Consider the following 23,597-nt stretch of genomic DNA (forward strand, 5'->3'; position numbering starts at 1 on the left):
AATAATGTGAGCAACAATAAGTAAAATATATATATATATATATATATATATATATATATATATATATATATATATATATATATATATATATATATCAAAAACATTTGTTTGCCCTTTTTGCAAACTGCACTTGGATAAACACAAAATGACACTGCACACAGAAAGTTTAAAACTCAAAGTTTAAAAATGCTGAATTGAAACAATCAAACTTAAAACTCTCCTAAGTGAATATAGCTTTTGAATATTAACATCTGACCTTAACTTAGAAATATTTAAATATGCTTTGCATTAATACTCTTTTTTTCAGTCATAACAAGCATGCTTGAATCTTTATGGCCAACAATGTCATCAGGAAGAACCAGATTGCAGAACATCTAGTGGACACTTAGCTCCAAAACCGCAGGGTCAAATAGTGAAAACAACTTAACACGTATTTATCATTTCAGTAACTACAAATATTTACTTTTAAGGACAGTGGCAAAGACCCCCTCTGACTGTAAGGTCTTAACATAAAGTCAAAGGCAAAATGACACCAAAACAACTGTCCTTGTCTCTTCCGTTTCATTTTAAACAAGGCATGAAGTTACACTTCTGAAGTAATTACTACATTATCCTCTGGTTTTCATTTTTTGGAATAAACATTGATTGAAAAAATAGGGTGTATGATTTGGAAATACTGCTGTGAATCATGATGGGTAAATATGCACTTACATTACATGTTACATAGAGAAAACAAAATATTATCCAAGAGTAGCTGAGTAAACCAAAAAGTGCTCAGTCAGGCCAGCACAGACCATGAGAAATCAGCACAACCATTGGGTTGTTCCTCAGGATGAATACTTATTGTGGTGCACATTGCAGGAAGACTGAATGGCTGCTGGTTGGATGATGATGAGTTGGATTTTCTACCATCTCTTAATGGAATTTTATATGTCCTTATTTTGGCACTTGAAAACAAATACTACTAGGTATGTTTTTGTGCTATAATGATATGTAGTTGAATCATGACTTAAAGTTGAATAAACCAAAAGCACAGTAGATTGGCAACTGTCACTTTGACGGAATGCTGTAAGGACACTTGGCTTCTGAGATTTACTGCAAGAGAGAAAGAGAAGAAAAAACCCTGAAAAATGACATTAAATAAATTCCAACAATACAGTGCATATAAATGAATATATTCCTCCTATAGCAAGTGAAGTTAATTTTTTATGTTGAACAGAACATTTAAATAAGAATTTAATGCAAGAAAATGGATTGAATCAAGGCTAAAATCTTCCATGTGCCTTCTGGCACATTTTATCTGACATTTCACATTTTTTAATGTGAACCAGGCTTGATGTTATGACACCTCACAGAGCGACCGATTGATCTGTTATAACACCGCACCGAGCAGATGTTACGATGCCTCACGGAGCGACTGGTTGATGCGTTGACACTGCATGGAACATGTTTTCACTATTATTTGATTTCTTTGTGCAACTGACATCATTATTCAAGCATTCAAAAGGCGATTCCTATCGCCACACAATTCCAACCACACACGAGAAAGTTTTTTGACAGTTCTTGTTATTGAAAGAAACCTTGTCTCCCTAACCGGATAGAGTTGAGGTCATCATGCGTGCGCTTAGGTGCTGTCTAGACAGGATCTTGAAAATTTATACAAATTTAAAAAAAAAAGCAAGCAAATTTATTTGTAAACACCTACACGTTACATTAATTCATTTGTTTTGGTTTTTACATAGAATGAATGACAACCAGTCAGTATGAGCGGAGGCTTAGTTTACCCATAATCCCCTTTGGACATCTGTGTGTTAATGTTCAAATCTTCAGAATTAGTGCATTATTTTAAAATTAACAGATATGTGTTATACAGTGGTCCCTCACTATAACGCGGTTCACCTTTCACGGTCTCGCAGTTTGCAGATTTTCTTAGTCCAATTTTGCATGCTTTATTTTTTTACAACACATTGTGTTCCGCGGCCTCATCAAATAGGCCGGTCGCGGCACCGCAAAGGGAGCGCACACGCATTGTGTTGTGCGTGTCTGTTTATAAGAATCTTCTCGCCCAGAAGAAAAAAAGAGCGCCAACAACTACCCGTAACTGTGTTCTTCACTCGGAAAAGACACCTGCAGCGAGGTGTGACTCCGTGGAAAAAGGCGTGGCGCCAGGACGAAGAGGCGCAGTCAGAGGAACTGTGAAATACTGGTCAGTCACTATTAATAATTTCTTATGTGTCCAACCTCATCCGTTGATTGTTAAAATTAAATTTGTTACTTCTAAAAGCCATCATAATTATTTATAGGAAAACATTCTATTTTTATTTCTCAAACAAATGTTTGGGCCTGAAAACAGGTTGGTTTCATTTTTCTACTAAGGTCTGAACTTTGAGAGTGTTTACACACGAGAGAAAAGTGAGAAAATGTTCATGCCTGATTGAGAAAAGTGTATAAAGTGTGTAGTGAGGGGTTTTACAGCCTTAAAACAGCTTCTTCCATTCTTTTATCAGTTCACTCATTCGAGGTTTCCCTAACAGAAGCATGCATCTCCACTTCAGGTCAATTTCTTATGGAAGACCAATGGACTGTATCGTATAATTGTGTTGTGTGTCTCTTTGTGGTCCCATTTGTGTGCACTTCTGCCTTCTAAGAATGATGTAACTCGATGCAAAAGGCATTATTATGATGCAATATGGGAAATATGGCACCGGTAACACCTCAGAACAGTGTGCATTCGTGTCACATTATCATGTAGCATATGGCAGTCTTTATAAAGTAACACTACAATATGGCCTTAAGAAAGACCCAGAGAGCTCACTGTTAAAAATGGAGTGTATGTTACATGTGCTGAAGCAATGCAAATTTTCAAACATTTATGAAGGCTTCCATGCCTATAGAGAATGGTGTAAGGCCTTGTTGCTTAAAAGACCCAGTGGCTGTGCTGGAGCTTTGAGGCTAAAAATTCTCTTTGGACTCACATGACGACTGGCAGAGGCTCCTTTGCCCTTCATCTTGCCTTTTCCTCCCACAACTGTGTTACTATTGCGTCGCGCTTGCTCATGGTCAAACTCTAAATCTTCTAGACGCTGGGTCAAGGCCAGCTTCTGCTGGATGGCCATACGCAAGAGAGAATTTAGGGTCTTTTTCTCATCCTCAGCAGCAGCCAGTTGCCTCTGCATGTCATCCAGCTGGGTCACATACTCGTCACACCTAAGAGAGAACAGGACAGGACAGAGAAAACCAAGAGGGGAAGGGTGGTGCCAACATAAAAAAAAAGTTGCATTATGTTTCCAGCAGGTGGCGCAAGTTGTTTTGAGTTACTCTGAGGCTGTCACATGTTTTCTCCATTTTGCAGCAAACATTTTCCAGATGGGAGGATGAGGTCCCTGGTAGCCCACTGGCTCTAGTATTACATCAGACTTCTCCCACAATGCTTTGTGCCATTCTCACATGCAAACCACTTGCACCAGCAAACAGGCAACAGAAACTGTACAACATACAGTATATTGTATTGTTTTATGTGACAAATTTAAAAGGCACTTATCTGTGCCCTGGACTGAGGCCATCAAAAATGACACATAATGGTTTATCGTAATTCTGTATTTATATATATATATATATATATATATATATATATATATACACACACACACGGGCAAATAAGTATTTGATCCACTGTCGGTTTTGCAAGTTTTCCCACCTACAAAGAATAGAGAGGTCTGTAATTTTTTTAATCAAAGATACATTTCAACTGTGAGAGACAGAAGCAAAAAAAAAAAAAAAAAAAAAATCAGAAAATCACATTGTATGATTTTTAAATAATTATTTTGCATTTTATTCCATGAAATAAGTATTTGATACAATACAAAAACAGACCTTAATATTTGGTACAGAAACCTTTGTTTGCAGTTACACAGGTCAGATGTTTCCTGTAGTTCTTGACCAAGTTTGCACACACTATAGGTCCACTCCTCCAAACAGATCTTCTCCAGATCTTTCAAACACATGAATCAGGGTCTCAGCATCAGCCATAAACAGGATGGGATGAATCTTCGCTATTTTTCACAGATGGAAGAAAGCAGTTCTCGTAACATCTCTAATGTGGAGGTCAAAGGACAATGTAGGATCAAAAATTACCCCAAGTTTCCTCACTTTGTCAGTGTGATGTGTGGCACACAAACCTAGGCTAAGCGTTAGCTGGTCAAATTGATGTCGATGTCTCACTTGACCAAGTAACATTTAAGTCTTATCAGAGTTTAGTTCATCAGCTTTTCACTGATGCAAGGCAATCTTCTAAAGATTTTATGTGGATGAGATTACCAGCAGTTATCGGCATGTATAATTGAGTATCATCAGCACAGCAATGAAAGATAATCCCAAAACACTGCAGTATGTGCCCAAAGGGGGCTATATAAAGGGAGAAAAGCAGGGGGCCTAAGACAGACCCCTTTGGAACCACAAATTTCATGTCACTAAGGTCACCAAACACGGCGAGTGGAGTTGATTCCAACAAGCTCTATTTTGGTCTCATCTGACCACATGACCTTCTCCCATGACTCTTCTGGATCATCCAGATGGTCACTGGCAAACTTCAACCAGGCCTGGACATGTGCTGGCTTGAGCAGGGGGACCTTGCATGCCCTGCAGGATTTTAAACCATAACAGCGTAGCGTGTTAGTAATGTAATCTTTTCAAATGTGGTCTCAGCATTCTTCAGGTCACTGACCAGGTTCTCCTGTGTAGTTCTTGGCTTTCTCAGAATCATCCTTAACCCACGAGGTGAGATCTTGCATGTGGCCCCAGACCAAAGAAGACTGACAGTCATCTTGTGTTCCTTCCATTTTCTAATAATTACACCAACAGTTGTTGCCTGCTCACCAAGCTGCTTTCCTGTTGTCCTGTAGCCCATCCCAGTCTTGTGCAGGTCTACAATTTTGTCCCTGTGTATTTAGGACAGCTCGTGGGCCATGGTGGACAGGTTGGAGTGTGACTGATTGTGTGGACAGGTGTCTTTTATACGGGTAATGGGTCCAAACAGGTACAATTAATACAGGTAAAGAGTGCAGAATAGGAGGGCTTCTTAAAGAAAAACTAACAGGTCTGTGAGAGCCAGAATTCTTGCTGAATGGTAGATGATCGAATACTTATTTCATGCAATAAAATGCAAATTAATTATTTAAAAATCATACAATGTAATTTTTTTTTTTTCCCTCTCAGAGTTGACATGTATGGATGATAAAAATTACAGACCTCTCTATTCTTTTTAGGTGGGAAAACTTGCAAAATAGACAGTGGATCAAATACTTATTTGCCTCACTGTATATATACATACACACACACACGTGTAATACATGCATCATTGGAGTAGTCCAATACGTGATTCTTATCATACTTTTTTATGAAACAAGTTATCTGTTGAATATAGCCTAGTTTGATGAGTTTTACTTTTAATCAGGACGAATGAAGTCTAAAGGCCAGTCACACGGCACTTAACGAAGGGTGACGAAGCCCTGACGAAACAAGAAATCTGGACTTTCGTTGACTTTTGTTGGCATCGTTTAACCTTCGCGCAGCTTCGTTCCTGCAGCTGGCGCTTCGTCAAGATTTTTAAACTTGAAAAATCTGAACGAAGGGCAACGAAAGCCTCATTTCATCAGTGTTTCGTTTTGCTGTCATTCTTGATGTTTTTTAAATCGTTTGTGTAGTTTTTGTAACGTTATTGTTTAATTTTACTTCGTTGGATCAGCTGAATGTTTTCACAGTGCAGAAGCCGGTTTGTGAGCACTGAGGCTGCTGCTGCTTCATGTACCGTTGGAAATTACAGGGCAAACGAAGCCTGTTTGCTTGGATTTTTTTTTTAATCTGTGTGTGGGGGGGGCAGCTTCAATGGGCTCAGGCACCTTACATAGGCCAGAATTAATCTTTTGTGTGGATATAATTATTTTGCCACAAGCAACTGTTGAATTTGAAACAACAAAAAAAGTTGTGTAATTTCCGATGGTACTTGAATGCAGCATCAGCGGCAGCAGGAGCTGCTGCGTGCACTGATTATTTTGTATGAAATATAACAATATGAGTGTACGAATGATAATCCAGTCCTTCTGTACATGTGGCAACAGGTAGATGAATCAAAATGATTATATAATGAACTGTTCTGGAAGGAAGAATTCACGTTGTGGATCAGTGATCAGCTGGTGGAAATAACCGCACGTGAGTCAATGCGCGCGTTCACACACTGATTAATTTACTGCTCTGATGTATTCAATCATCTTTACACTTATATTTATTCTCCCTTTTGACAGTTTTCTGTTATAAATCAATATATATGGCTTAGAACATAATACAGTGATACAGCAGTGACCACAGCGCACTTTTTTTTTTTTAATTAGAGCAAGACAGAGCGCACAGCGTGTGGACAGACAGTGAGGATTCTGATGATGATGGAGATGATCCCTCTTTTGTTCTGGACGAGGAACCAGAGCAGGTGGTCCACCGATGTGCGCACAGATCTCCACAGCTTCTGTTTGCAGTTTCTCCAGGACTCGGGCGCTATGAGCTCCGTCCCAGCGCAGAGTCCTGGAACTCAGAGATGCAGACACACACTGCTCCAGCTGTGGCTCCAGGCGCATTTCATTAAGTGTCAAGATCGTGAGCTTCGGTTTGGTTAAGTTCCTCTTTCGTCCCTTTGGCGCTCTTGCTTCGCAGACTGTTCGGTGATAAAAGCTCTTTCGTCCACCTTTTCTCAATGAATAGTGACGTTTTTGACTTTTTCCCTTCATTCAGGAATCATTGTGTGCCGTGTGACTGGGCCATAACAAATTACTAGCCGTGAAACATCTGTAGTTTATGATGTACGATTAGTTGTACTTCATGATTTTATTGTATTTGGGGGGCTGATTCTGAGCTTGTTTTTATATTTACTTTAAATGTATTATCTTTTGCTAAGTCAAAATGCTGATCTGGCCACCCCGAGCAAAATGGGAGCAGTAGTAAAGACGTAGTAAACAAGTGACACATTCGTACCTTGTGGCAAACATAGCTCGAAGGGAGGAGAATGTAGCAGCATCTTCTTTCAGAGCCTTGAGTTCATTGCGGAGCTTCATCATAGTCTCAGTCACCATGCCCTTCTCAGTCTCATACTTACTCTTCAGGTTGGCCAGAGCAATCTCAGCTGTCTGCAGAAGACAAGAGGTGAGTTAATCCTGACCTGCGTTTAACAAACCATTTGTGTGCCAAACTGAGAACCACTGAGAGCATCCATTCTCTGAGAAAACAGCTGACATACATGCATGCAGATGCACCGTCAGTGGTGTTCTGACCTGCTTGTTGGCCTTCAACACGGTTCTGAGAGTGGCAATCTGCTCCCTTTTGGTGCTCAGAAGGGACTTCAGTTTGAGGATCTCTTCCATGCAAGCCTCCTTGTCCTTGTCTGCCACAGTGCTTAACTCAAGATTAGCTAACCTCTGTCGTGACAGCTCTGTGGTGCGGTCTACCGCATGCTGTAGGTGGCGGATCTGGTCCCGGATGATGGCTACAAGGTTATAGATGTTCATAGATTCTGGACGGTGTTCCGATGTTGAAACGTCTGTGGTTCCGCTGTCTGAACTTCTTGGTTCAGTGTCACTTATCAGCCCATTGGAGAGGAGTACAGAAGAAGAATGAGGCTCTTTGCCCTCTTGCCCCCTTCTCACTCTGGCCTTGCCTTCTTTGTAGTAGTCAAGCATTACTCGATTAGGAGTCTCATTGTTGCACATGCATACATGGTTGTAGAGATTGGCCAGCTCTTCACTGAAAGCTACCAGCTCATCCTGGGCCACGTTGAGGCTGCCAAGTGATTCTCCTGCAGCCTCAGTTACCAGTCGGAGCTCCTTCTCTAAACGAGCCAGCTCCTCCTTATCGACTCGGCTGCATTTCTCCAAGGATGTCAATCTTGTCGTCAAATCCTGGATGTCACTCTCCAACCGTGCTCGTTCATCATCGTACTGGGTTCGACACTCTTGGTACTCTGCCCTCACGGTCTTGAGCTCTTGCCTCAGCTCGCCAGCTTCAGACACGGCCACTGTATATTTGCACTGCAGGATTTCAGGTCCGTTGATGTCCAGCTCATAGTAGTCTCCATCATCATGGCTGTCTCTTTCTTTTTCACTGTCAAGGGCAGACTGCCGCTCCTTAGTGGCATGAAGCTTCCTCATCGCACTGAGGTTCTCCGTCAGCCTGTTGACGGTTTCCTGTTGCTCGGACAGAGTCCCATGGGCCTGTTCCAACTGCTTCTGGTTTTCCTGGAGAGAGTTGATAAGGGCCACTTTCTCCCGCTCAACCTAACAAAGAATAAACATGTTGATACCGAGTTCACCAAAGCTACACCACTTGATTACTGAGATTAACAAGGTGGTACATCATAAATCACTTTCCTGCCCGTCTACACTCTGAGCTAACAAGTTACAGCTGAACATTGTCAAACACAGCAAATGTCAAATCAGTAAAAACTTGGATCCATCAGTGGTCCATGGATGTTGTTAATGTCAGTTGCTGACATTGTGAAAATTGTGTGCCATCTGTATCTAAATTTACATGTCTTGGTCAACACACAATTTTGAACAAATCAAACCCTTTCCCATTTGCAGACTTTAGCTACAAGTATGTATCATCAAATACATCATAAAACAATTAGAATTCCATAAATTACTGCTACTTCAAAATTCTCTGCATTTGAAATAATGAGTTTCTATTTTAAATAAATTCAGTTTGTTTCTAATCTAGAAGTAAGTCTTATTAAAACATGTGGTGGGGGGGATTAAAGGAGCTAATGGCATTTGAGGGCCAAATAGCATCTAATGAATTTCATACCTGTGCAAGCTGCTGTTTCAGTTTCTGGATTTCAGAGATGTTGAGCTCACTAAGCAAGTCGTCCACCAGGCTCGGAGCTGGCGTAAAGCCTTCTCCTCTCTTGTTCACCGAAGCTCTGTTGTCTTTGTCCCCATCAGCTACCTTGAACAAGCCATTCTCAAATCCATGTATTAGATCATCGTTGTCAGGCTCTGTGCCACCGGAGGGATCATCTGTCAGTTTGAGGTTGTCAAGAGAGATATTGAAAGAGCTACTGTACATAGATCCACCGATGGTCATATAGTGTGAGAGCTCCTTGCGTAGGGTGGACTTCTGTTCACGCTCTGTTTTAATTGTCTCTAAAGCCTCTGTCAGCTGCCGCTCAGCGATCTCTCTCAGACGCACAGCTTCCTCTAGCTGGCTGTTTTGGCACTGGGAATCTTCCTCCAGTCGGCGAATCTCGTGTTTCAGACCTTCAAATTCTACCTGTAAAGACAATCAAAACTGTACATGAAGGTTTTGACAGTTTAACCCAATTTTACAATCTAGCACCTCCACTGCAGTCCATAAATAGTGTCAAATCGTTATCCAATGTCCAGCAAATAAAGCTTATGGAGAACAAGGTTTGGGAACCATTTTCACAATACACACCAGAGTCGATATTCAAAATGATTATTAAATAAATAAATAAATAAATCTATATACTAAGCGTGGAGGTCCCATTTTTTGTCCTCTGTTCTCTGGATCTGCTCACCTCACACATCATCTCTATGCTCTTGATCTTCTCATATCCTCTGCAGTTACAGACACAAATCATGTCTCTTTCACAAATCCCCTTAACTGCCCACATTTTGGGGTTAATTAGAACCGCTGAACTGTGATATACCGCCAATTTCCGCCAGATGGCGTTTTCGCCTAGCAAGTATGAATTTGTCCAGCTGCCTTGTATGATATTCAATGTATTGTCACTGAGCACTGCTTTTTTCCATTCACATTCATCAAGGTAGGTCACTGAAAATGATCTGAAGATGTTATCTAGGGCAGAAACAACCACAGATTCCAAATCTGCCATCACATTTGCACCAGCTATTATGGTTCTGGCACTACGGGCCCCATTTTGACGCCAAAAATAATGCTCGGGCAGGCCCCCCCACACCCCACCCCCAAAAAATGCTTAAAAACAGTATTGTTTTGTGAAAGCATTACTTCTTAATTACTGCAAGTGTCAGCATGTTTTTATTACAATTTCTTTCCAGTCATGCCTTGAATTTCATGCATTGTCATAATTTGTTATTATATATAATCTCTCATTCCCATCATACTTCAGTATACACTAGGTGGCGCTGTTACTATTGCAAATGTCTTTTACTGCCACCTGGTGTTGTGATAGATACATTTTATTGACAACTTCATTACATAATCAGAAAAAAATTAAACATTACATCCATTTTCATTACACTACAGAGTCGGTCATTTCATAATTATTAGAACTTAAAAAAGATGAAGTTTAACCTTCTTAAATAAGGGCTAAGTGTGTCTGTTATAGCTACTTCAAAATGCTTTGAAAGCTTTTTTTTTTTTTTGGAAGCTAATATGTTGTCTCAGTATATTGCTGCACACTTTCCCGGGTCAATGACTCACGATTAGTACACTCTTTATTCACCGTCCGAAAGACAGGCACTTTACTAGTACATAAATAAAGGTAAACTGAAACTAAAGATCTATAACCAAGTTCTCTCTCTGCCAAGTGAGTTGCTTGCATGTGTTTTGTACATAGGTAATAGTAAATATTTTGTGCTGAAATAACTTAATGAAACTGGTGAACATCTCCAAATTTAACTGACAATTAAATTTTGTTTTGTTTTGTTAAGCAACAAGAGCTCAATTATATCTCCCTGCAGACATCAGACCAGAATTATCATCCTTCATGCATATCTTCACATGGTGTGCTTCCACTGTGTGGAGTTTCACTGAAATCCATGAAGTAGTTTAGGAGTCGAGATCAAATTCATTTAGATAACACTTTTATCCAAAGCGACTTACAAGTGAGAAATCACAATCAAGCAAATCTGTTTTACTCACAGAGATCATCAACAGTGCACATCAGTCTTACTCAGTTTCATAGCAAGGTGTAGACACAGCAATAACAGCCAGCGTAGCCACGCTGCAAGTTTTAAAAAGATATTTATGCTTTCCTTTGCTTCAAAGATGCACTAAGCTCATTTCTGATGGATGGAGCACTGGCTATAACCTTTGTACTGGTCAATGAAATACCCTCTCCATATAAATAAATTGATTGTTCCTTCTTGCTGTGTCTGTTATCCTGTTCATAGAGACTTTCCAGGCACACAGCTAGAGAGGTGAAGGGTAACAAAACATCAAGGAGCAGCTTGAATTCTCCCTACCACATATAGTCACATCTGGCCCACTGTATGCGGCACATAATTATTTGCCTTACTTTGAAGGGATTTAGTCAACCAGTTTTCCAGGTGAATTCTCACTGGTGCACCAGCATTAAAAATACATCCAATAAGTGTAAACCAGACTGGACAAACTCAGTAACAAATACTAAACACATAGTGCACCTTCCAACACAACTGCATCCCACTGATTTTACTTCACCTGAAGTGGCACATACTAAACACAGAGATTAACGTCATGCTGTCTGTGCTGTTGTGCATGGCAGAGCTCTTAAAATTATCAAGCATGTAGACTGGATTGGCTTTAATGTGCTTAAAATGTGCTCTGTGTAAGTGCAGTGTCTAGGAAAATATAAATAGGGACTTGGTATTGGCAGATACTCAGTATTAAATGACTCGAATCAGGGGTATACGAAACCTGATGACAGCATCCCGAAATGAAATCCAAAGCGTTTAGGAGGAGTTGTGCTTACAACACAGTACAGGTCAAAATTCTTGCCCAGCACTCATTTTAATCTCTAACATGATAAAGCAAGGACTTCTTTGTTGTGTTATCATTTTCGGTCCATATTCATCCTCTCACCTGGCTCTGTCGCAGCACAGACACTTGTTTCTGAAGGGAGATGTTCTCTTCTTCCAGCTCACTGTAGTCCTGCAGCAGACGAGCCTCCCGCACTTTATACTCCCTGATGTCATCACGCAGCTGACTGCGTTGAAGCTCCATCAGCTCTGAGCTCTGCGCGTAGGAAAGGATGCAGAAAAGGAAAAATGGTATTACTGAATAACAGGATTAGTGAGAAATGAAACTCTTCATTGGTGATTGAAGACTTAACCAGTCAGACATTAAAACCAAATTAAATTCTATGTACAGAAAGTTCCTGTTGAGATTTTGTGCAAATATTTTGAAAGTCCTGACAGCTTTCACAATATGAATACTAAAAAGGTGCTAAAACCCTTCCTTTTTTTCCCCTCTCATAACATAAATGGAAATGTGCTATTCGCTGTCTCACAGTTGTGAATCTCGTGCCGTCTGGTGGTCCGTGACTCACGTGAGAGGTCGGATTCAGCAGAGTTCCAGTTTAGGGGACAATGCACACACCTCGTGAAGTATGGACAACAAGACAATATCGGGGAACAGCAGAAGTTCATCACAGGTGTTAAACCTCCTCTAGATAACCCTCTCAACTTGGGAGAATGTGTCATCATCATAATGGCTCATGAACTCGCTGAATCGTGTCATCCACATCTCCGCTTTTCCAGTGTTTATATGCGCTGTGAGACGACAGAACTCTGCTGGTGCCGCAGTGGATTCTGGGAAGTGCAGGGGGATTATGAAAAACATTAAAGCACCAAATGGTCAGAGAATACTTGAGTTTGGTAACAATGGGTCTTATAGAAGCACAATGTGCAAACAAGACAACATAAAGCTTTAATGGAGCACTAAAAATTTATCCAAATCTGGTCTACCTGTTTGCCTTATAACAATAGTATGGGGGGTCCGTCATGGTAGCATGCAGCTCCACTATGAATAGTGACGTCAAGTGAAATATCAATATTTGAGTAGGATTTCCACTGCTCTGTGTAAGCCTGATCCCGTCAGATCTCAGAAGCTAAGCAGTGCGGGACCTGGTTAGTACTTGGATGGGAGACCTCTTTGGAACACCAGCGGCTGTGTGTGTTTCTCCAGGTAACACTGGAGTTGCGTCAGGAAGGGCAGAAATCGATGGGTTCTGTGCATATGAGGAAAGGTTTAAGAAGCACGACTGGCCCCGCTGCACCCCTCTCCCTCCCACCAATTATTCTCAACGGATTTATGCTGATCTCAGAAATGGGACAGAAATCCAGAAAAAGTCGGAAATCCGCAGATCCGCTGAGAATTCTCATCCCTGTGAATTTTTCCAGATCTTTCAAAAAAAAAAAATTTCTTGAATTCTTGTGAAATCTATGTTTCAAGAATAAGCAACTTATACACAGGTCCCCCCCCCCCCCCCAAAAAAAAATTACACACACAAAGATTTGTTTGTTTGGGGGGTTTTTTGTGGACATTTGGGACTTATAGTCCAGGAAATACAGTAATCACCCAGTCCTATCCCAAGACAGTCAATCAATATATCAAATGCCATATGAGTCTGGCTAAGAATCTAGATCTGCTCAAGTGGAAAAACAAGTGTCAATAAGGGTTCTGTTAGCAAAGTGGCTGTCTTCGGAGTAACAGGGCTACAAACATGTCAGAATGTGATCTTAATGAAAAATTACAGTTCAGGCATTGCAGGTACTCTAGTAGTTATGTATCTGAATCACCTCTCTCATCTCCAGGGCAATGGAGGACAACCGATCGTTTTCAGCTTGTGAGCTGGTGAGGGAGACTTTGGCCTGTCGGAGTTCATTCTGCAACTCTAGGAGCTTCTGCTGATAGACTGCCTCCTTGCTGGCAGACTCCAAAATCAGTGACTCTTCCCTGCTTTCCCCATCTGCCGCCACCTTCCTGTGAGTTGAGTGAGCATGTCCAAAGGCCTGTGCAGAGACAGAAAGAACAAATGACAAAAGAGTAGCAAAACAATCATTTTAAAACAGAATCAGAAACCCCCAAATAAAATGAAACCCACTTACCAAAGAGAAAGGACTCTACCAACAATAATGAAAACAAATATATATATACATATATATATATATATATATATGGTCATGAGATTTGGCTCATGACCGAAAGACCGAGATCGCGAGTACAAGCGGCCGAGATGAGTTTCCTCCGCAGGGTGGCTGGGCGCTCCCTTAGAGATAGGGTGAGGAGCTCGGTCACTCGGGAGGAGCTCGGAGTCGAGCCGCTGCTCCTCCACATCGAAAGGAGTCAGTTGAGGTGGCTCGGGCATCTTTTCTGGATGCCCCCTGGACGCCTCGCTGGAGAGGTGTTCCGGGCACGTCCCATTGGGAGGAGGCCCCGGGGAAGACCCAGGACACGCTGGAGGGACTACATCTCTTGGCTGGCTTGGGAACGCCTTGGGGTCCCACTGGGGGAGGTGTGTGTGGATCGGGAGGTCTGGACGGCTTTGCTTGAGCTGCTGCCCCCACGACCCGACTCCGGATAAAGCGGAAGAAAATGGATGGATATATATATATCTAGATATATATATAGATATATATATATATATATATATAGATATATAAGCTGATGCCGTGTGCATGTGTATGCACAGTCACAGTAATTAAGCAATCGACACCAAACTCGATATGGTGACTGGGGGCACCAAGGGGGAGGTCACTGGGGCCATTAGATTGAAAGCATATTTGCACGAACAGACACACACACACGGTCAGCCTTATATATTAGATCACAACCCGCTCACTGGAGCCCTTATTTTCGCAGTTCACATGGTACTCAAGTCAAGTAGCAAGCATCACATTTTACTTACTACATAGTAGCGGCTGGCTAAGGTGGATTTGAATTACAATCTGAACAAGCCAGCGCATGCCACGTACGAGTTAAGGCACAATAATATGTCCAAATATCAAAGGAAAGCTCTCTTTCCTACACACAATTCTACTGTTAAAATCTTGAAAATACACAGTAACAACTATATTTACTTAATTTCACTCAGTCTGGACATGTCAGTCACCCTCATGCACATGATAACTTTGACAAAGTTTACCTGATTTTCATCCACTGTGAACTTTATACTCCTGTATGAAGGTATCTCTAAAGAGTGAGAATTTGAGCATAAAAAGATTTCACCAATCTTCTAAGGGCCGCCCACTTTACTGAACTGAATAGTAATTCTTAGAATTTATTATCTCCCATCAGTTATGTTTTGTTTTTCATTTGTTTGTTTTTTCAACACCGGCTGGTCGTGTTTCATATCCCTGACAAACTTTAAAATTTTGAAACACATTTACCGATATTCTCTTAACTCAAATTTTAATGTGGTGGTGTTTTTAGACCAGCAACACAAGTTGTACTGATTCCCAAATACAGTAAAACATGCTTCAGTAAATAACTCCTAATTTATGTATCAAAGTCATAAAATCAACACTAAGCCAAATGAATGCCATGGTGTACATTACTCGCACAGGGTACTTGCTACACAACTGTGTCTCCTTGTTACTATTCAAACCAGCACACCCACAGTAAGTGTCCCTACAGCTTAAGGCAAGCTTAAGGTTCCTTTTTTATGTCAGTCAGAATGAAATTTCAGACAAAGACTACAATTAAAGAAAAAATAGCCTCAGGGTTATGGCCAAATTTGCCCAAATATTTACTGACACATAGATCATGGTTTAAGCCACGCTGAAAAAAATATATATTCTAATTTTCCCTGAAAAGCCCATTTTCATTAATGTTACACTTCACCGTGTCTTTATTTTGACTATATAAAAAAGAAAAGAACAAAATACAATTTTATTTGAGAAAATTTAAAAATAAAAAGAAGAAAAAAAAATCACTTCTCCATGTCAGTATCATCTATCTTATACCTTATATAGCTTATAGGAAGCGAGCTGGTAACATCTGCAGACCCCTCACACCCTGGACACTCACTGTTTAAACTCCTCCCCTCTGGTCGATGTTACAGAGCTCTGTACGTCAAAACAACAAGACTCAGGAACAGTTTCTTTCCATAGGCCATCACACTGATGAGCAATTTATCCTGCCAAAAAAACTCACTGCTTCATATACCTCATGTACAACCTCAATTCCAATGAAGTTGGGACGTTGTGTAAAATCCTCTTCAACCTATATTCAGTTGAATACACCACAAAGACAAGATATTTAATGTTCAAACTGATAGACTTTTTTGTTTTTGTGCAAATATTTGCTAATTTTGAATTGGACGCCTGCAACACGTTTCAAAAAAGCTGGGACAGTGGTATGTTTACCACTGTGTTACTGTGAAGCATTTGGGAACTGAGGACACTAACTGTTGAAGCTTTGTAGGTGGAATTCTTTCCCATTCTTGCTTGATGTACGACTTCAGTTGTTCAACAGTCCCGGGTCTTGGTTGTCGTATTTTGCGCTTCGTAATGCGCCACACATTTTCAATGGGAGACAGGTCTGGACTGCAGGCAGGCCAGTGTGGTACCTGCACTCTTTTACTACAAAGCTACACTGTTGTAACACGTGCAGAATGTGGCTTGGCATTGTCTTGCTGAAATAAGCAGGGACGTCCCTGAAAAAGACATTGCTTGGATGGCAGCATGTGTTGCTCCAAAACCTGGATGTACCTTCCAGCATTGATGGCGCCATCACAGATGTGTAAGTTGCCCATTCCATGGGCACTAACACACCCTAATACCATCACAGATGCTGGCTTTTGAACTTTGCGCTGGTAACAATCTGGATGGTCTTTTTCCTCTTTTGTCTGGAGGACACAATGTCCATGATTTCCAAAAACAATTTGAAATGTGGACTCATCAGACCACAGCACACTTTTCCACTTTGCATCTGTCCATTTCAAATGAACTCCGGCCCAGAGAAGGCAGTGGCGATTGTGGATGTTGTTGATGTGTGGCTTTCGCTTTGCGTGGTAGAGTTTTAACTTGCACTTGTAGATGTAGCGACGAACTGTGTTAACTGACAGTGGTTTTCTGAAGTGATCATGAACCCACGCGGTAAAATCCTTTACACAGTGATGTTGGTTTTCATGTAGTGCCGCCTGAGGGATTGAAGGTCACAGGTATTCAATGTTGGTTTTCGGCCTTGCCGCTTATGTGTAGAAAGTTCTCCAGATTCTCTGAATCTTCTGATGATATTATGGACTGTAGATGATGGAATCCCTAAATTCCTTGCAACTGAACGTTGAGAAACATTGTTCTTAAACTGTTGGACTATTATTTCACACAGTTGTTCACAAAGTGGTGATCCTCGCCCCATCTTTGCTTGTGAACAGCTGAGCCTTTTGGAGATGCTCCATTTATACTCAGTCATGACACTCACCTGTTTCCAATTAGGTGTTCTTTGAGCATTCATCAACTTTCCCAGTCTTGTGTTGCCCCGTCCCAACGTTTTTGAAATGAGCAAATATTTGCACAAAAACAATAAATTTTATCAGTTTGAACATTAAATATCTTGTCTTTGTGGTGTATTCAATTGAATATAGATTCAAGAGGATTTGCAAATCATTGTATTGTTTTTATTTACATTTTACACAACGTCCCAACTTCATTGGAATTGGGGTTGTACATGAGGTATATGAAGCAGTGAATAACTAGTGGATAGATGTAATGTGACAAAGGGAATCTCAGTCAGGAATTACCAAAATACAAACAGTTTGTTAAATGCCCGACCAGAGAAGGGAGCAAGTTAGATCATTGTTACACGACAGTGAGTGGTGCCTACCGCTCGGTGGCCCGGGCAGCTTTGGGACTCTCAGACCACGTGATGGTCCACGTACAGACAGAGACTAAAACTCTCTAAACCTGTTGTGAGGACATCTAAAGTGTGGAGCAATGAAGCTGTAGAGGAGCTACGCGCGTGCTTGGGCGCTACGGATTGGGATATGTTTGAGGCGTCAACAGACAGTCTACATGACTACACGGACACTGTGACGTCATATATTCATTTCTGTGAAGACAGCATCATCCCACAGCGCACCAGGGTGAGATATAACGATGACAAGCCCTGGTTCACTCCTAAACTCCGGCAGCTCTGTCAGCAGAAAGAGGTGGCTTTCAGAGAAGGAGACAGAGACAGCTATAGAGGTGAAAAGTACAGATTTAGCAAGGAGGTGGCAAAGGCTAAATCCATGTACAGTTCACGTCTGCAGCAAAGGTTCTCTGCCAACGACTCAGCCTCTGTGTGGAGGGGGTTGAAAGAGATTGCCAACTACAAGCCCAAAGCACCTCGTTCTATTGACGACCTGAACGTCTTCTATTCACGTTTTGAAGACATGGACTCACACCTCCCCACCCCCCACACAACTGGATATTCAAACACTCTGGACCTCCCTCCTCTCACCGCTGCCCTCCCCCTCCCCCCGCTGCCCTCTCGGTCCAAGAGGAGGAGGTGAGAAGACGTTTCAAAAGGCTGAATCCACGTAAGGCCCCGGGTCCAGACTGTGTCTCTCCTGCCACCCCGAGACACTGCACTGATGAGCTGGCCCCAGTCTTCACGGGGATCTTCAACACCTCCCTGGAGTCATGCCATGTTCCAATCTGTTTCAAGTCCTCCATCATAGTTCCAGTCCTCAAGAAACCATGCATCACTGGACTTAATGACTACAGGCCTGTGGCTCTCACGTCTGTAGTCATGAAGACCTTCGAATGCCTGGTTTTATCCCACCTGAAGTCCATCACCGACCCCCTCCTGGACCCCCTGCAGTTTGCCTACAGAGCCAACAGGTCTGTAGATGACGCCATAAACCTGGCCCTGCACTCCATCCTGCAGCACCTGGACTCCCCAGGAACCTACGCTAGGATCCTGTTTGTGGACTTCAGCTCTGCATTCAACACCATCCTTCCGGCTCTGCTCCAGGACAAGCTTTCTCTGCTCCACGTGCCCGACTCCACCTGCAGGCGGATCACAGACTTCCTGATGGACCGGAGTCAGCGCGTGAGGCTGGGAAAGAATGTCTCGAACACTCGGGCTCTCAGTACAGGATCTCCACAGGGCTGTGTCCTTTCCCCTCTGCTCTTCTCCCTGTACACTAACTGCTGCACCTCCAGCCACGACTCCGTAAAGCTCATCAAGTTTGCGGGCGACACCACCCTCATCGGACTCATTTCGGATGGGGATGAGTCTGCCTACAGGAGGGAGGTGGACCGGCTGGTGACCTGGTGCAGCAGCAACAACTTGGAGCTCAACGCCCAGAAAACAGTGGAGATGATCGTGGACTTCAGGAAAGCCACAGCCCCCCAGCCCTCCCTCGCCCTCACCAACAGCCCCATCACCACTGTGGACTGTCACCGCTTCCTCTGCACCACCATCACCCAGGACCTCAAGTGGGAGTTAACCATCAGCTCCCTCATCAAGAAGGCCCAGCAGAGGATGTACTTCCTGCGGCAGCTGAAGAAGGCCAAGCTGCCTGTCCAGCTGATGGTGCAGTTCTACACGGCCATCATCGAGTCCATCCTCTGCTCCTCCATCATGGTGTGGTATGCCGGGGCCACAGCCAGGGACAGACACAGACTGCAGCGCATTGTGGCCTCTGCGGAGAAGGTGATCGGCTGTAGCCTTCCATCTCTCCACGACCTGCACGTCTCCAGGACTCTGGGCCGAGCAGGTCGGATTACAGCTGACCCTTCTCACCCTGCACACGGTCTATTCGAACCACTCCCCTCGGGCAGGAGGCTACAGTCCATCCGGACCAGAACCTCCCGCCATAAGAACAGTTTCTTCCCCTCTGCCGTTAGACTCATGAACACCTCATAACTCAGTCACCTTAACCTTAACTCTGTCACTCTATCATTTTATCACGGGTCACTTTAGAGAAATGTACTTGGTTTTTAATTGCACTCCTCCCACTGCACTGTTTTTCTGTTGCACACAGCCTTTCATATTTCATATTTTATCTTATTTTAGCACATATTTTATATTTTATCTTAGCATTTTATATGGCTTTCTGCTTAATGTTGCACCATTATATCAAAGCAAATTCCTAGTCTGTGAATCCTGTTCATTGGCAATGGCAATAAACTTCTTCTGATTCTGACCTTAACAAGCTCCTAACGGGTGCTGACTCAATTTCTTTATCCATATAACATCCAGAAACAATCTTCCGAAAAGTACTCTGTCAAAAGGGAACATCTGAGTACAGGAATGAGTCATTAGCTTGTGATCCTTGTCATGAATACTAACAATGTTGACACAAACCTCACAGAATAAAGAACCAATGAAAAGACTCATTTTGCACAAGCAAAACTTCGTTCCTCATTTTTTACTGAATGCACACTTTATTTACTGAAATAATTCTGAGAGTAAAAAAAGTAATTTAACTCGACTTAGGCGTAATAGTTAAATAGTGAAAATGGACACAAGCGAAACATGTTTTGGTCAGGAGGTCAAAAAGAAAATCAGAAATATCAGTTAACGGTGAAGACAGTGGGGAAGGGTCTTATAACAAGGGCTCATTCCCTCTCATAGTTGCTACATACAGGATCAAAAAAACTGACTGCACTGAAAGGAAGAGAAAAATCTCAATTTCTTATTTAAAATATGTCTATGATAGCTGAGGATGTGTAGGATGTTGAGTGTGTGAGTACCAGATGTCAAAAGAGAACGGCAATGTTCAAATATTTCCCTGAAACCCCAGTTATGACATATAACCAGCAAAATTATAGAGTAAAGGATATGGGGCATAGTAATTATGCCCTTGAAAACTACTGGTGGTGATGTGTTCATGTGACCTTTGAAAATAACAGTTGCAAACATATACAGAAAATGGCGGCTGATGAAGAGCCAGTATAACATGAGCATAAGCAACATAAGGACTGATCCGATAGACCTCAGGACCTCTACAGGACTGACTTACTCATTCCTGCTATTCTTCAAGCATTTCTTTTTGCTCGATGCACAAAAGAGGAGTATCCTTCTGTCACCGACAGAAGGAGCCCGTGAGCAAGTATCAGCTGCTAACGTAATCGGGCCCACCCCAACTCCCACTGGAACCTAGATCAGCAGCACTGAAGCTGAGACATGCAGGTAAAGTCCTGTTTCCACATACACAATTTTGATCACTATTGTCCATGAATACACCATCAAGTTGACGTCAAGTATGACCACGTCCTGTATCCTCACAAAACTTCTCTATGGGAACATTGTGACTTTATAATGACATAGAAGAATGAATCCACAAATGAACCAACAACCACCATAATTCAGCATGACACCATCAAGAAACCATGAAAAATCTCTCATGGAACAATTCTGTCAATGAATATCCATGAATGCCTAGGATTAGAGCCCGACCGATATGGATTTTTTGAGGCCGATGCCGATAACGATATTTGGATGAAAAAAAATGCTGATAATTGATAAATCGGCTGATTTGCTGCTAGCCAATAAATCAGCTGATTTTTTTTTTTTAAATGAATAAAATTTTCTTTTTTGGACCCTTAACAAAAAAGGTATGAGCTAAAAGCTCAAGCTTTGTCCTCATATTGATTAACTTTATAACAGAGAAGAATTTTCAAGTTCAAAAAATGCACTCAAGAATTAAACCTTTGTGAAATTAGCAAATGCATATCCTTAAAAAGAGTTGTGAAATACATCTGATCTTGTACCTCTTGTTGCTGCAACTTAGATACAGGTCCAGGATAAGGATATAGATCCTTATAAACTTACTTGTATGTTTTTGTCAGCCGATCAGTGCAGTGTGACGGCGAACTACGGGGGCTTGTGATGAACACATTTAAGCAGGGGTGTAAGCAGCTCTCAGTTGAATGGAGTCAGAGCTCCATCTACTGGAAAAACGGTGCAAGGACATTTTACATTGCCGACACAAACATTATTTCAGTAGCTGTTCTGTTTATGAGAAATTATCGGCGTTCGGCAAAATTTCGGCCGATATTGAGTACTTTCAAAAAGGGCTTGTATCGGCTGATAATATCAGCCGGCCGATATATCGGTCGGCCTCTACCTAGGATTACCTTCAATATGGCAGCAAGACAAAAGAAAACTACAGAACAACAGCAAGAGAATTTGGAAAAGTTGCACCATCCCAAATTCTCAATAGTGCTTAAGACTCACTAAGATAACACCAGGACTATCCACTAGACCTCCCATGGTGGCATCATAGTCAAATCGTAAACGCCGTGGTCAGGATGGGGAAGTACTGCTCAAATTTCCAAACTTTTTATTTTGCAAAAATTTAACTCTTATCCTAAACTATTTTAGATCATTTCTAAGGACATCAGGTTTAGCCTCGTTCTGACACCAGAAGCCTTCTAGAAATGGCAGCCAGATACACAAGTGTAAACCAGACTTTGTCTCAGTTCACAAATTGCTCAGAACAAATATAAACCCCAAATAGTTTCCCCTCCAGTATTACAGGCCTCATGTGCCACCAGGCCAACAAGAAGCCCCACCAGGTTTAAATTTTTTTATTAATTTATTTTTTCCATAACGCAAAGGAATAATTGATTTAGATGGAGCATTTGGTGCATCCACAGCACTGCAACTATGGTTTTTCTTTTAAGTAACCTGACATGATGTTAATCATCTTATTTTATATAACGGCTGAGTGGATCCTTGTCATTTGCTTTGTATGTCACGTGACATGGATTGTTCGTCCCATTTGTGTTGTGTTGCATTTACTGTGCAAATTTGTTCCATACATTTTGTAGCATAGCACGCTGTGGACCCGACGGCATTATGGGAAATGAGTCTCCTCTCAATCACTGGTTGGTTGTACACTATTTGTAAAAACCAACACACGTTACTGTAACGTGTGTTGGTTTTTACAGCTAAATATGTATTTGTAAATATGTCATATTTTCATTTGTAAAAAAAAAAAAGGCATTTGCAAAACTGAAAATTCTGTTTGTGAAGTGTGATTCAGTGCCACAAACAGCGACAACGATGACGTTTGGTCGCTATTCACACTGCCATCCAGTAGGATCACACGTTAGTAGCTATTCACAATCCAAACCAGTAGATGGTAGTGTTCTATGCATTTTTAGGGGGGGGGGGGGGGATGAGAGGAAACTCATTTCCCATAATCCCTTTTGGCGCATGTGTATGTTAACTACAGCCCGACCGATATGGATTTTTTGAGGCCGATGCCGATAACGATATTTGGATGAAAAAATTGCAGATAATCGATAAATCGGCTGATTTGCCGATAGCCGATAAATCAGCCGATATTATTATTTTTTTACATTTTTTTAAAACATTTTTTTAAAATGTTCTTTTTTGGACCCTTTACAAAAAAGGTATGAGCTAAAAGCTGAAGCTTTGTCTTCATATTGATTATCTTTATAACAGAGAAGAATTTTCAAGTTGCAAAAATGCAAGTGGAGCAGTTAGGGGGCTATTCAAACGGGCCAACTAGTAAGATATCACTCCTGAAAACGATCTTTGCCATATCACGTGAGGTAAATCTGCCCTACAATTAGATTTTGGAAAACCATGTGACGGAGAACCAATTCCGATTGGACACTCACATTGTGCACGTCATCACATATCTTCTATGAGGAGTACCAAGATGGCCGACGGTGCATTGAAAGTCCGCAGAGTTAACTTTTCAGCAAAAAAGAGTAAGTTTCTATCTCATATCATTAAAAAGTTATTTACAATTTAGTAAAGCTTGGTCCCAGCCGTCATATACGACGGCATTGGCCCCAGAGGCGAACAGCAGTGGCGAACAGCAGTAATTCCCAGAACCCTTCCGGACGACCAGTGAATCTGAATGTTTCAACCTCTTAGCA

The 23,597-nt window shown here is 41.7% G+C and overlaps 1 protein-coding gene across 3 annotated transcripts in view; it reads right to left on the reverse strand.

Moving 5' to 3' along the window:
• Positions 1-303: 303 nt before the first annotated feature.
• Positions 304-23,597, reverse strand: part of bicd2 (bicaudal D homolog 2 (Drosophila)) — a 28,987-nt gene continuing 5,693 nt past the window's right edge. For 2 of the 3 annotated variants that reach the window (XM_034166492.1, XM_034166494.1), the window contains exons 2-8: positions 13,545-13,757; positions 11,827-11,979; positions 8,845-9,309; positions 7,317-8,315; positions 7,021-7,172; positions 2,944-3,207; positions 2,777-2,876 (exon numbers count right to left, since the gene is read on the reverse strand). In XM_034166492.1, coding sequence (XP_034022383.1) covers positions 2,792-2,876; positions 2,944-3,207; positions 7,021-7,172; positions 7,317-8,315; positions 8,845-9,309; positions 11,827-11,979; positions 13,545-13,757 — 2,331 coding nt within the window. In that variant the 3' untranslated portion in view covers positions 2,777-2,791. Of the gene's footprint in view, positions 1,096-2,776; positions 2,877-2,943; positions 3,208-7,020; positions 7,173-7,316; positions 8,316-8,844; positions 9,310-11,826; positions 11,980-13,544; positions 13,758-23,597 lie in introns of those variants that run through there. The other variant, XM_034166493.1, reaches the window with a different exon arrangement.

The sequence above is a fragment of the Thalassophryne amazonica genome, chromosome 3, assembly GCF_902500255.1.
Source record: "Thalassophryne amazonica chromosome 3, fThaAma1.1, whole genome shotgun sequence".
Taxonomy (NCBI): domain Eukaryota; kingdom Metazoa; phylum Chordata; class Actinopteri; order Batrachoidiformes; family Batrachoididae; genus Thalassophryne; species Thalassophryne amazonica.